The 15,666-nt window shown below is 36.0% G+C and overlaps 1 protein-coding gene across 1 annotated transcript in view; it reads right to left on the reverse strand.

Annotated features, from left to right (window-relative positions):
- LOC142335953 (uncharacterized) overlaps window positions 1-15,666 on the reverse strand; it is a 38,110-nt gene that overhangs the window by 17,522 nt on the left and 4,922 nt on the right. The window contains exons 2-3 of the mRNA XM_075384370.1: window positions 13,704-13,971; window positions 7,331-7,483 (exon numbers count right to left, since the gene is read on the reverse strand). Of these exons, the coding sequence (XP_075240485.1) occupies window positions 7,331-7,483; window positions 13,704-13,971 (421 nt within the window). The remainder of the gene's footprint in view (window positions 1-7,330; window positions 7,484-13,703; window positions 13,972-15,666) is intronic.

Below are 15,666 nucleotides of genomic sequence, written 5' to 3' on the forward strand. Positions count from 1 at the left end.
GTTGTCGATAGAGCCATTTTGGGAACGACCAACATCGGACCCACCAATCAGATGGGAGAAATGGCGGATCCAAGTAAAACTAGCGATTGTCGCTCGTGAGAATATCACAATAGACACGTTGTTACAACCCAAACGAACGACAGTCCGATTGCCAGTGGAACCGAAGTACGAGATGCCAATTGAAGATGCAACAGATGAAACGGAGAGAGAGCGTCGAATTAGAAACAATCAATGGAAGTTGCAGTGGGAATTAAAATGCCAGAAGATAACAGAAGCGGGAATATTATGCGGGGAACGACGATGGAATTTGTGTGACCAAAAATGTGTATCTCTTTTGTACCTAAGTATTGGTACGGAAGGAAGACGACTACTTACACAAAAATTTCCGCATGACAATATTTACGATCTGACTTCCGTCAAACTTTGGGAAATGATGGAGACAGCTTTCATTCGCCCAAGAAATATCACATTTGATCGATACGTATTCTTCTCTCGAAAGCAGAAGAAGGGTGAAACAGTAGAGCAATTCTATAGCATCTTGAAAGAATTGACTGAAAATTGCAATTTTGAAAATCGTGAGGAGGTAATCATCAGAGATATTTTCATCACAAACATGCTGGATGATGATATTCAACGGGAGCTTCTACGGGATACAGATGAGCCGGAGAGGGCACTCAGCATTGCAGTCAACATGGAAATAGGTAACCAGAATCAGCAGAGAATATCATCTAATAACGGTGCAACTGGCAGTACAGTGAACGCAATACAACAATTCAATCGATTTCGCGGCTCGGGTGTGCGTGGAAATCAATCAAGTAGAGCAGTCGTCAACCGTGCATCCGTTGGACAATGTCGTGGATGTGGTCAAGTTTGGACAACAACACACCGTCAGGTTTGCCCTGCAATGGGTAAGAAATGTAATCACTGTGGTTTGCAAAACCATTTTGCTAATGTATGTCGGCGAAAAATTAACAATACAAGAAATACTCAACAAACAAATCGTATTAACAACGTAGAAACTGCTGAAACATCTAATCAAAATTCAAGTCAGGAAAACCAGAACGTCAATTATATAAATTATAATGAACAAATTAATCAGACTACGATTCCTCAGATGATAATTACGTCGCAACAGTCGAAAATTTTAGTTCACCAAATATAGCTCTGAAAAATTTGTCAATAACGATTGGAAACACAAATTGTGATTTACTTCTCGATTCCGGTAGTGGTTGTACCATTACTAATATGTCACTTGCAAGAGAAATAATGCTCAATTGTGCGCAATCACAATGGTCAGAGAAAAAACCACTAGAACTGAAGTCTTTTTCTAACGATATTGTTCAACCTCTCGGCACTTTAAAAACGCCGGTAAAATGCAATGATTGGAACCTTCAGAAAGCAAAAATCACAGTCGTAGCTGATGGGTTTCGACCAATATTAGGACGAGATCTTTTTGATCAATTAGGCATCACAATATCTCAGAAACCTTGTCCGAAAACAGAAGTCAATAACATAGACCAACCTTGTGCAATAAAAAGATCACTAGCAAAGGAGTTTCCCGAATTGATATCCCGAATTGGAAAATCAAAAAACCATAAAGTTAATTCAAAATTCCACAAAAATTATCGATTTATACATCAGAAAGGAAGAAAAGTGCCAATACATCTTCAACCGAAAGTGAAATTTGAACTTGAAAAACTATTAAACGAAGGACATATAGAAAAGTTAAACAATTTTTCGTACCAATTTTTCATGTCTCCAATTGTCATTACGGTAAAAAAAAGATCAATCAATCAAAATAGCACTCGATTCCAAAATCCTAAAAAAAGCTATTCAAAAAAACAAGTATCAAATGCCCAATATAGATTCGCTAATTCAAACAATCTCGCAAACACTGTCAACGGCGCCGCAAGAGACGGCTTGTTTTACGACTCTTGATTTGCAGTACGCTTATAGCCATCTTAAGTTACACAGTGATACGGCCCGCCATTGTAACTTTAATATTGTTACCGGAGATATGACTGGAACATATCGATTTAAAACTGGATTTTACGGTTTAACGGATATGCCAGCTGAATTTCAAAAAGCTATTGATTGTACCCTTGCTGGTTTGGAAAACACATTCTGTTTCTTGGACGATATATTAATAGTAAGCAGAGTTAGAATCGAAAAACATCTGGATTTCGTACGAAAATGTCTAATAAAACTTGATCAAGAAAATCTGCAAATAAATCTTGCGAAATGTCATTTTGCAAAAGAAAAAATTGAATGGCTTGGACACAATATTACACAATCAGGTGTAACTCCACTTTCAAGTAAAACGGATGCAATTGGAAAATTATCGGCACCTACTAATCTTAAAAAACTTCGATCGTTTATGGGGTCAGTACACCATTTAGGAAAATTTATTTCACATTTGTCACAATTATGTTACCCCCTTCGACCTTTGCTTAAGAAAAATACAAAATTGCTTTGGACGAATGAGCATTAAAAACAGTTCTCCTTGTTAAAAGAACAAATTGCGGATACCACGGAAAACAAACATTTTAACCCGGAATTAGAAACACGAATTAAATGCGATGCCTCACGTAAGGGTTTGGGATGTGCATTGGAACAACGAACACCTAATGGTTGGCATACAGTAGCATTTGCGTCACGATTTTTAAACTCTGTTGAAGACAGATATAGTATAAATGAGCTTGAACTTTTGGGTGTTGTCTGGTCCGTGCAACATTTTAAATTTTATTTATACGGCAAACCCTTTACTGTGATAACTGATCATAGAGCTCTTCTATCAATCATGAGAGAAAACAGGTCTAACAAATCATATAACAGTAGATTGACACGTTGGGTAGATCGATTATTGCCATTTGATTTGTGGGAAAAATGGGATTAGTGGATTATATCTCTCGCGACCCGCAACAACAAGCCGTTAATATATCTGCATATGACGAGCAATTTCTTGTGGCTAAATTGGATGTAATTAAACGCGGTGCAAAACGCTTCTTATTAAATGCCGAAAATTACGTCGATTTCGCAGCGCGAAATCCACTTACAAAAAGCGTCATAAATAATCCAAATTCCATTAACAAATTATGCAGTGAATTCGCACCGCGAAATCCAGAATATTCTACAAATACGCAAAATGATAACTCAATTAGCGAATTAACACCAAATAATTTAAATTCCAACCCCAAAACCGAGACAGCTAACATTCCTCGCTCGTTTTTTGGCCTTGAATCGCTTCACTGAACATTCGCTATCTAATTTAAACATTTTTCAACGAATTGCCAAGAAATTCAATAACGTATACATGATGTCGCAATCAAACTCCGAAGATGAAACCCTGATGACAGTCAAGCAATCAACTCCTTCAAGAGTACGATTTGCAGAAGCCGGACCCTCAACAGCTCAAGCAGCACCCGCCACCCAAATCACGCCCACGACTTATACAATAGCCAATTCGCCTTCGGTAGACGACCTGTATCTGGACTCTTTTAACTTCGCCCTCTCTAAAATCTTCTCAAACTCCTTGATGGCCAGTCTGACAACTAAGGACGCGATTTTGAAAGAGATTCGCGATTGCATCCTTACGGACACCGAAGATAGATGCAAACAAATATCGCCCTACATCCATTCCTTCTGGAAAGACTTGCATGTAAAGAGCGGCGGTGTTTGCATAGATGACAGGATTGCCCTCGCCCACGCGATCAAGGATGCTTATGTCGACGCAATCCATGCAACTCATCCTGGCACTTGAGGGATGACCGATATGGCAACACACGCGTGGTGGCCATATATGCACAGAGACATAGCCACGAAAACTGCAAAGTGCAACCCCTGTGTCAAGATTGGTAAAAATTTAAAATCTATTATACCTGCTAATAAATGGGCACCCATATATAATCTCTTGATTTTGGAGGACCCATTTATAATGAAAAAAATCAAGAGATTTACTTTTTTGCATGTATTAATTGATTTTCGAAATTCCCAACAGCAGAAGTATTTGATAGAGCTAATGCAGATAACATTTTGAAATTTCTTCAAGAGTATGTTTTGCTACATGGTATACCCCGTGCAATTAGATTAGATCAAGCTCGATGCCAAACGGGACAACGAATTAAAGCATTTTGCAGTCAAAATAACATACAGCTAATAGAAGCGCCAATACACGATCACAGAGCAATTGGCTTGGTTGAAAGGCTAATTCGAACAATCAAGAATCGCTTAGCTTGCATTAAAACGGCGGCGCGAAATCAATTCAATGTGAAAGCATCAATAAATTAAATAATTTATCAACTACGTATATGTCGTCAAAAGACAATTAATATATCACTATTTGAGGCACATTTTGTTAGAAAAGCGAATACGCCATTAAGCAAAATATTGACTAAACCAGATCCAAAAAGTCTAACTTACAAAAACATTTTAAATAAATATTTAGATTTGGAGACTGTCAGATGGGACCAACTTATCACACACGATAACTGGATCAACGAAGAACGTAGTGACATTGAGATAGAGGTGAATAAGGACAAACTGTGCAAAGAAGCGACGAGAAGACAAAAGGAGGACCCGAATAAGGAATCAAGATTGATTTCCCACCCAGATGTCGGACAGCCTATACCTAGAACGGAAGCGTCATTGGAGGTAAAGTTGGCGAAAAAGAGATCTCGCACGAAAAGATCGAAGAAAAGTCTCGATAGCCTATATGACGTCTTAGCACCAGGATCTTCAGTAATCAAGACTGATGAATTTACTTCAGTTATCAAAAAACCTGGAAAGAGAGACGTAACAATAGGAAATTCGAATTTAGCAAAGTTCGGGACGAAGGCTGAACGTGAGACAGAATTACAGGTTTACGCAAACAGACGCCCAAAGTTACCAACGGGTAAAACAACAGAAGAGCTAATAAGTCATCACGCAAAGGAATCCAGAAAGAAGTTAAAGGGAGGAAAACGAATGAAGCATAGAATAGTGGCAGATGACGTTAGTACAGTGTCATCAATTCATTCGAACGTTACACGTGCCCTCCGTGTGAAAATGCCAACCAAACCTAAAAGACAACAGTCAACAGCACCGCCAAAGCAACCCACCGAATTGAGTAGTGATTTCGCGGTGCCAATGGAAATGCCCACCACAAGCATCGTTATAGCGGAGCCACCGAGTAGGCCAAAACGAAAAGCGGCTACGAAGGCTTCCGTAGCATTAATCCCAACAAAACGAAAGCGCTCCACGGTATCAGTCACAGAATCGGATGAATCTGCGATTTCAGTTCAAACTTGCCCTCCCACAAATTCAAGTACTGGTGCAATTGGGAAACATAAAAGACGACAAAACATCAAGAAGCAACAAATTGAGAATAAATCAATAATTTCCACCATACAGACAGCCGCAGCACAATCTAATCAAGAGGAAACTGATTTCACAGTTGGCCCATGTTCGCCGACACCTTCGTACCCTACCCAATACTATGTCTCACCCAATTATGAAGGGCCAGAATTGTCGATGACGGTTGGTGAGGCTGAGAGATATTACGAAAGTGAAAGTGATTAAAGTTCATTCCTCTAAAACTGTTGCGTTTAAAACTCTGATTAAAAACATTATAGTATTATTTATTTAACCAGTACATATGTTTATTAATTTTCTGATAAATAACATCGTCATTTATTTTCGCCAAGGGGGAAATGTGGTACAATAGTACATTTTAGTTTGGGGCTATCGTTTTGGTGTAGAAAAACAAGTTCATTTTGTTAATTTTAATTTAGTTCATTTCATCTATCTTTAATTTATTCATTCATTTAGTTCTAGTTTTGAAGATCGAATTTCATGTTTTCATACTTTTAAATTTGTTTATTTCCGGTGCATGATCTTCTGTCTGTTCATAGTGCCGTGTGATTGTAGGTTGATGATCTTCTGTCTGTTCAAATTTTTAGTGATTGTAAGTTGCCGCATTTGGAAGTATGGTCATATTAACAAATTGTTATTCAGTTTTGTTAATTTCATCTAGATTCATTCTCTTCATTTTCACAATTAAAATTAGTTGACTCTCTCTTAACTAGATTTCGCTCCGCCAAAAGTCTTACTTTAGACGAGATAAATTTAACCGTATTTCACTAAGCGAAATACCCAATAAACAAACGAGTGTACTTTCGCTCCGCCAAATCTACCTATATTCTGTAACCAGAATATTCAATTCACAAACAACAAAATTTAGTGTTGATTCGCACCGCGAATTCACCCATAAATAGTCGTTGTAGAATAAGCCAATCGGCGTCGCGAATCATCTCATCCCCACAGATTGTAAATCTGTACGACATGCCGAGATGAGTCAACTTAGCGCATAATAAAAAAGCTATTTCTGGCTAGAATATAAAGCATCTCTGGAAAATAATTTTCTAAGCACACAAGAAATGATCTGTTTTTCTATTATCTGATTTTATTTATTGCTGTCCAATTCTTTCGGCTAATATCTGATTTTAACAGAATCTCAGCAAGCACATGATCATCAGAAAAATCAAATTTGTTTGTCCAATCCTGATATAATTACATTTTGACAAAGCGCATTTTAAAAAAGCTTTCCAAACAGTTTTTTATCTCATTTTTTCTCATCTTTTTTGTAGTTTGTAAGTTATTCCCGTTTATAAGTTTATGCGTTCTCAATATGACTGAACACTTTTTCAATAATTTGATGCAGAGTCAGCTTTTATGTAATCAGTAAAGGTTTTTGTTTTGTCTTTTTGTTTTGGTTGTAGATAGTTTTGTTGGTTTTAGGTTATATGGTTTAAAACAGCATCAAATGATTTCAGTACTTTTTGCCCAGATGATAAAAAAGATAATCACACTTTGCAAAAACTATCATATTTCATGTCTTGTTAATGGCGATGGTTACATATTCAAGAAAAAACTTATAAATTTGTTTGATTTTGCTGCTATTCCAAAAATGAAGTTAGTTTCAGTTAAGTTTCTGAAGAAAAACAGATTATTTTCCTTATCTAATATTGTGAAATTCAACCAATATTAACGCTGCTTAGTGCCGTTATCTTGAATAATTGTAATAGATTACCAGACTGTCTGGAAAAAATTGTTTGCTTAAAAAAACTGCTGAATTACGGCCTTCGAAAAAATATAGCAAAAAATGTTTTCCCAAGTTTCAAAAAAGCCGAGAAACGTTCATTTCAGTTCACGAAACATACCCGTTTTGAGCGTATAACCATTAAAATACAGGTCAAATTGATCATTTTTTGTTCATTTTGTGGACAAAATTTCATTTTGGTTGGCACTTGATGAGATCCCATTTCGAAAATAGCCCAGTCAATCTATATCTCACTTGTTTGCCGAGAGAACATATCGTGTGTTAGAAGTGTAGTCGTCAGTCTGTGTGGCCCAACAGTCAGTAGTGATGAGAGTGTAGTTATGACTCACTTCAGGGTCAAAGGACACCTTCACATACACTTCGTCATTCAACAGAGCTGTCGCAGCACTTGGAATGAAATGGTCAAAATCGCCAAGATTTTGTGAAGTGAAACTCAAGTTAACTCGACTCATCTCAAATTCAGGTCAAGTCAAATTGCTAAATTGTAAAAAAGATGCGTTATATCTTTATCACTGCAAGAGTTTTGTTGCCAGCCCAATTGAGGTTTTCCAGCTTTGCTATATAAAGAGATCAGTTTCAAATTTCAAGGGGTTACAGTATTACCAGTCTAGACACGAAGGTTTGGTTTTTTTATCACACGAGAAATGCTGGAGATCCCACTTTAAATTGCTGGTTTTACATTTTTGAGAATTTGTTAAAATTGATAATTTAACGTAAATATCAACTCAAGATTACACAAAGAAATTACGATGTTTATCAATATTTACCAAGAATTGTCTCCCATTGATACTAATTGCTACCTAGAAAACTAATTCTGCGTGCACGACTGATTTGTATTCTGGGCAAAGACAGGACGAGATCAGTTCCAAAAAATCAACATAGATTTTGGAGATGAAACAGGAGCTAGAAATGCGGATTCTGGTAACAGAGGTGGAACTGTGATTGCAATTTTTCTACCAAAAGCCATCAATTTCTAAGTTTGCATTCAGAGATATTAAATTGCATGCCTGGCTGTCAGAGTGTTTATTCATGGATTTCATGCGGCAATAATGGCCAGGCGTTTAAAAAAGTCATAAAACAAATCAAATACCTTCCCAGGTCGAGGTGTTCGTTAATTTTCAAACAATTAAAAACGCACAGGGGGCCGAATGCGTTTTTGATTACATAGACGAGCGCCAAATTAAAGTCTGCCTAAAAGAATGCATTTCCTAGACAAAAGCTGCCTAAAGTCTTAACGAGCTCAATTCTGGTCATTAAAGAACTAGATTTTGATCATTAAAGTACTAAACTTTGATCATTAAACAGCTAAATTCTGATCATGAAGGACTAAACTTTGATCATTAAACAGCTGAATTCTGATCATTAAACAGCTAAATTCTGATCATTAAACAGCTAAATTCTGATCATTAAACAGCTAAATTCTGATCATTAAACAGCTAAATTTTGATCCTTAAAGAGCTAATTTCTGATCATGAGCGAGATTAATTCTTTTGAGCGGAGCTTTTAGGATGATGATAATATAGCATTATGTCAGAAAATTATCTCGATTTGATTGCAAAACCAACTTTTGAGTGTCCTACATTTTCTGGTGGTGTTTCCCCGCTCCTTTCTCATCCGGGCTGGGAACCGGCAATTGCGTATCACGAAACCTTTAAAACCTTCCCCCAAACAACCCAAAGAAAATTTGAAGATTTAAAGATTGATGGTTTTAAATGGAGATGCAAAAGATAGCTCTTGTGAAACCGGCGTCTCCTTCGTTTGAATAATTAAAATCAATTTTCTCAACTCAACGGTCGGTAATTTAATTTTTAGATAGATCGGTAAAAATTTCATGAAGGATGGTCAACTAAGAACTTTTAAAGGGTTCAATGCGAGACCAGTTTAGGAAACGTATAATTTAATTAATGTTCCTCCTGACAACATCCTGTTTTCTGATAATTTTCATGTTGCATGTGATGTTACTACAGGAGTGATAATTACAGGTAGAAGAACCTGGAAGGTTGATAACCGTACAATGTAGTTTCATCCCGGTAGCAAAACACGTAGAAAAATTTAGAAGCGGAATAATGGGTCCATTATTACGAGAGCGCAGGGTATCTCGAGTATACAAATTTAGGAAACTCAATTAAGGAACGGAAAATGGTTCGCTAGTTTCATATTTTCCTCAATAAGTTACGTTTCATTTTTTTTCAGTTACACAAATATAATTTCACCTAATTAAATGTTATAACATTAATGCAAGCGAGATTAAAAGCTAACACAAAACTAGGGAAGCGATGGCCTTCAGTAGTTAACAGAAGAGTTTTGATCAGATTCAGAAACGGTTAAAAAGGATTATTACTTGTTTGAAAATATACAACTTAGGGATGCGAAAAATAAGAAGTTGGAAGACAATGCTTTTTCTTATTGTCTTCAAGAACTTGCACCGGCTTTCAAAAACAGGAGAACCACAATTGAAACTATTGGTTATGTGGTTGCAGTTTCAACCAATAAAGTACATCAAGCACGCAGAGATGGGGACTTGCTAACTTCATTTGATAAAATTAACAAATCGGCACCATAAATCAATAATACAGACAACGTAAAACAGACATACTTAATGATTATGCTGCTAAAAATTGTAAAATAATGGAATGGGACAATTATAACGTGAAGTTCTTTGTTTGCTTCGAACTCGTGAAAACGTGGTACAAATATCGAAAGTCAGTTAAAAAACCGCCTGTGATCTTCGTGCTCCCAATACTAAGAACACGAAAATTTTTTTTATTGAAATGTTTTCGAAATCCACTGCATCAAGTGTATGGACTCTGCAGAAGACTTGCAGCCAGTAAAAATAGTCGAAAACCCCACAACCATTCCTAAAATGTAGCCCACAATTTACATGAATAATTTTACGCGTTCAGAAATTTGTTTTTGATTAGATTGAAAAATATGAACATTAGAAACAGAAATAACGATAAATTGAAAAAAAAACAACAGATGAAAATGATCATTTCATCATCTCTTTGACTATGTTAAAATGCGAAAGTTCCAGTCAGTAACCAAAATCAGCTTTCACGGTTTTTGACTTTGAATAAAAGTTTTTATTCTATTACAGTATGACCACCACATGATGTCAACATTTCTCGTTTTTGGATAACTAGCTTACTAATTTTTTCTTATCTAATTTTCATGTTTTTAATGCTGTTATTATCGCTAAACTATCAAACAAAAATGTATGGTCTACAGTTCAACTATATGCACAGATTAGCCAATGACTAATGATCGCTAGATATTTTCTAAAAATTGATATTTCTTTTTATCAAAATTTTTACAACAATCTTATACCGAACACTTTTGACTAATGGCTAACATGTAATGGTTTGGGTGTTGTGCCGATCAGTGGTCATTTTTGGCTTTTCTACAATTTTTTTTTTATTTTGCAAGCGTTATCTCTGTTCAACCTTGACTCGAAACTCTAAAATTGCTATGTCGCGGTTAACTTTTTAACCTTTGATTGGTTTAACTATCTTTTGAATTGAGTCTATTAATTTTGAGAATGGGAGACCCTCAAAAACTCAAAACAATCAAGATTGTTGAGCGTAAAGAGGGTAATCCCTAGTCCAGAACTGGAATTAATGAACACAGCCGGCAGATTGCCGGAAAATAGCCGCGATAGACGCTTGTGGCCTTCCATGCATTGAAACAACAAAAGAAATAAGATAGACAGATCGACCAGCAGTCCTTTAATAGAACACTAGAATTTTTAGGTTAGATTCGGACTGTCAATTTTATGACACATACGGTCTATAAGGAGAGCTTTTTCGAAGTTGATATTCAAAACCAAAAACTCAAGACTAATATTCAAGAATTAGGGCATATAAGTTTCCAACTACTTAGATGCACACTATTGATTTTTAATTAAAATGTTCATAAAATTTAAAGTTTCAGAAGTGAGTTCAGAAGTCAATTTTTTGAGTAAGGTAAGTCACGCAATTGACCTAAAAGCAGAAGTGACGTCACGTACACAAATTTTAATTGCAAAGCAATAGAAGTCACTGAAGTTAATTCCAAGAAGTCAATTCCAAGAAGTCAGGTCGTAAGAATCATCGATGGAGACGACGAATTAAAAAAAACATAGCAGGACAAGTCCTGACGTACAATTCAAAGAATTTTCATTGACTAAACAGAAAAACTAGACCTAAAATGGACTGTGAGTGAATTGAGAAAATCATTTTTAAAAAATCAGATCAAAAAATAAGAAAAAAAAACAAAAAATCAATGTCAAAATGCCGCATGTGAACAAAAAAACCACTAGCGAGAAATGAAATTCTAATTCAAACAAAAAACTAGGCCTAGAATGAGCTGTGAATGGATTGGGAAAACCATTTAGAAAAAAATCCGATCCAAAAAATCGAAAAAACAGTAAAAATCAGAGTGAAATTGCCGCATGTGAACAAAAAAAAACCACGATCGAGAAAGCTATTTTTTGTTCAAACACCGTTTTCTCACTCTACTTTAAAATTAAAGCGAAAAAAATTCACGCCGCAAAACCACTCGCTTTTTCGCTCCATTTCCTGTTTCGGCGTGACCAAAATCACTACTCCAATTTGACTTCAAAAATCATGAAAATGTGTGAACCGATCTTTAAAAAAAAAGACAGCGCCCCAATACAATTCAAATTCTTTGAATTGTAAAAAAACCACGATGTCCCCAACAATAGCCGCTATCGCTTCGCGGCTATTAAAAAGAACTATGAACTCCAGGTGGGGGGATAGGTATTGAACTAAATTACACGGTTACACGGTTAAATTGACCCTAGTTAAATTCGAGACCAACTCTTTCCATAAGTCCAGCCAAATTGTTTTCATATGCAAAAATGAGGCAAACTAAAAAGTTCCGACAACACCTGGTTTCGATCTCGTGACCGTCTCCAATTATACCCAATGCTTAACTAATTGCGCTAAATTGAAAACAAGTCATTAAAACGGTCGCGAGCGTAATTCCAGGACATGTTTTATTTCCAGCCAAATTCCACAACACCTTTATTTTCCAGCCGAATTCAGGACGACGTATGTTTTAGTTCCAGCCAAGTTCTAGGACGGTTGTTTTTGCCCCAGCCAAAGTCCAGGACATCACATTGGGTCCAGACAAATTTTTTTCATACCCATCTGTCGAGGACAGTCTTTTCATACCTTAAATCTGCCGAGGACGATCCTTTAGTAATCCCAGGTCTCGACTAGGGATGCATAACCCGCTTTACATTCGACACTCTTGATTGTTTTGATATTATAAATTATGATTAAAAATAATTATAAATTATGATTAAATATGAATAACATATGATAAAATGAGTATAACATTAAATAAATATGTATAACATAATAATATAGATAACATCGTTAGAAGGGTACAATTATGGGTAGGTTTTACATATTTGTTCTTCCGGTTCAGGTCAATAAAAGAGCTGCATTATTGTTCCCTCTGCAGTCTGCAAAATTTCGGATCTTTCTTATGCTTCTTACCAATCTTTAACTCGGGATAACCAACAACGGAGCGATAGTTGCGCTAAACTGCGCATTTATTCCAATTCAAGTATCACTAATATTGTCAGTGCTGGGAATACTGGCAGACAGGGTGTTTAGCTAGCCATGAAAAAATGACCACCGATAGCTCAACCCTGATTGGTCAAAGAATCTGTTGGTGAAAATATAGTCAAACTATTGCAGTTTTTATGCGGAGAGAAATTTGGCTGAAATTCTCATTTTGTTTGTCCCCTGCAGCAACCAGTTAGGCGATATCAAAATTGTCGTTAAAGTCACCAATTGCAATTAATATAAAGGCGTAAACAACTCCTTTTACGTAAACAAAGTGAATAAGTATAAATAAAACAATATAAGTATAACATCACTAGTTAAATGACCAACTGATGAACAAATGCCTCATATTTTTGCATTTCTGTGTCTTCACATATTAAAAAAGAACTAAAGTTGATTTGCAATCTGAGCAGATGAGAAAAGACCGAACTATTTCGAAAAACGTCCAGTTTTAATACTTTCAAGGTAACTCAGGTTACTCAATTCCCACACCTGAGTGACCTTTTTTTAATACAGAGGAAATTAACCGCTGATCTGTTACAGAGAAAAGTAGTCCCGGATGAGACCTTAGTGCTATTGAGATTTTGTTTATGAGCACGAACTGCGTTCTAGGAAACCCTCTGACCAGAACACCTCAAGATCAAAATGACCTTTGTTCTTGATCATGCATTCTGATCATAAATCAGATCTGGGTTCCAAACCGGATTGAAAAATACACTGGTATCGACATATAGTTCGTGCTCTATATCGCTAGTGTATTTTTTACCCGGTTTGGGTCCCAGATCAGATTTCAGATCAGAATGCATGATCAAGAACAACTTTCATTTTGATATAGAGGTGTTCTGATCAGAGGGCTTCTTGGAACGCAGTTCGTGCTCATAAGCAAAGCTCAATAGCACAAAGTTCTCATCCGGGACAACGTTGCTCTGTGACGAATAAGAGGTCACTGAGGTCTGGGACTTGATTAACCTGAGTTAACCTCATTACACTGGTATTAACATCATTACGAAGCTCCGATGTCTTGAACGTACTCGAAGAACGAAGTAAATGCGGAGCTCTGTGCAATCTGCATTTTGTAACTGAACTCCTGTGTTCCGTGTAGTACCAGGCTATCCTCTCGTTCGACCCCAAATGAGGAGTGGACTCTTCCCTCCGCATCATAGTAGCAGAAAGCACTGGCTTCCCACAGACCAGATCTACTGATCCTAATTCCACTCCCATTAATCAACCCTCCCGACTCGCCACCACTCTCCTGAGTGATCACTTGATAGTAGGCTGCGCTGTGTTTGAAGCCTGGATCTGAAAAAAGATAAAAACGTTTGTGTAAGAACAGTGGTGGATAACAGGTGTTATCCAACCAAACACTCAACGCTAACGCGTATTCGTGCTTGATTGAATACCACCTTTATCCACTACTACATATACACATCACTCTATATTTCCCATTCTTATACAATCAAAAATAATCATATCTTGCGTCACTTAGAGCAATCCACTAGTACATATTTAAGCTGGTAATTAACCGTTATCAGACGGATAGTTTGGGTTCTATCCCCACTAACTCCAGTGGACGTTTCCATATACTAGTGTAACTAATGAGATCGTATAAAAAGCACTTGAAATGAACTTGGGAAAAAATCTGAAGAAAAACCAGCTTAACTCTACAGTTTTGGCTAAAGCAAGATATTTCCCCCTTGTATTAATTTGGATTTTTAAAAAAATAAGATCCAAATTTAGTAATTTTCTCCTCAAATATTATATGTTTTGACATGTGTTTTAAATCTATCCCTAGTACCGCTTAATCTGTGTCTTTGTAAATAGATACATAAAATGGATTTATTTGTTTTAAACCTAAAGTAAGAAATATATTTATAAAGCTTATACATACTACAAGTTAAATATAACTCCGCTTCATCATAATGTTTACTCACATGGTCATTTCTATTTTTCTCTTTAATAACCTTTGTACATAAGAAATTTCCTAAGGTTGTTCTCTACTTTTATAACAACTGTCTTTCCACTGCTTGTCTCTACAATTCAGACATTTCAAAAGCATTTTTTATATTTTGAAAATTAATTTTTTCCCTAAAGAAAAGGATATCAAGAAAGCAACGAAAGTATTATCTGCAATTCATCTCTAAATTCAATGAAGGATTTTCTCTATCAGTTTAACAAGCAAACACCTTGAAAGAACCAGTGAGATGTTTTGTAATTTTAATAACGCTGTAATCAATGTAAAGCTGGATCTGAAACTGAAACTGGAACTGAAGCTATGGAGTGGGTGTATGATTCAGATCAAGATTAATACTTTCTCGCCCATGAAACTAAAACTAAAACTAAACCTAAAACTCAAGCTCAATCTAAAACTGAAACTGAAATCAAGCGCAAATTTGTAGTACCATGCTGGGCCTGTGGTGAAAAGTTTAAAAATGATATTGCCCTTCAAACTCATATGAATAAAAACTGGAGATAGCACATAACCTCAACTAGTGATTTTGATGTTAAATCAAGTTTTAATCATCGACGGCTATATATTACTAAATCTAATAATGAACTTATCGAAAATGTCAATGATCCAGTAGATTATATATTATATGAATTCTAGCCAAATAAATCATATAAATATAAAGTTACCGTTGATTGCTTATAAAAAAAGAGAGAGTCTGAGGAGGAAAGGCCTCCGTACTTGGTCCCCCAAAAGACTGTTAGAGCAAACTTTAGAACAAAAGAGTATTTAACTAAAGATAACCGTTTAGATCTAAATCAATGGCTTAATTGTTCTAGAGAAACATATTAATGTTATGGCTATGACTATGAGTTTATTGGTGTAACAGATATACAAATATGTACAGAAAAAACTAAACCGTCACTAGGATCTTTTACTGAGCTATCACCCGGTTTAAGAAGTAGAACAAAAGCAATATTAAAAATTAGAAGTGATAAATTTATTGGTCTTCGTATATGTATTACAGCCTCGTTATATCTTGTAACTGA

This window comes from Convolutriloba macropyga, chromosome 3 (assembly GCF_964194025.1).
Source record: "Convolutriloba macropyga chromosome 3, txConMacr16.3, whole genome shotgun sequence".
Classification (NCBI taxonomy): domain Eukaryota; kingdom Metazoa; phylum Xenacoelomorpha; order Acoela; family Convolutidae; genus Convolutriloba; species Convolutriloba macropyga.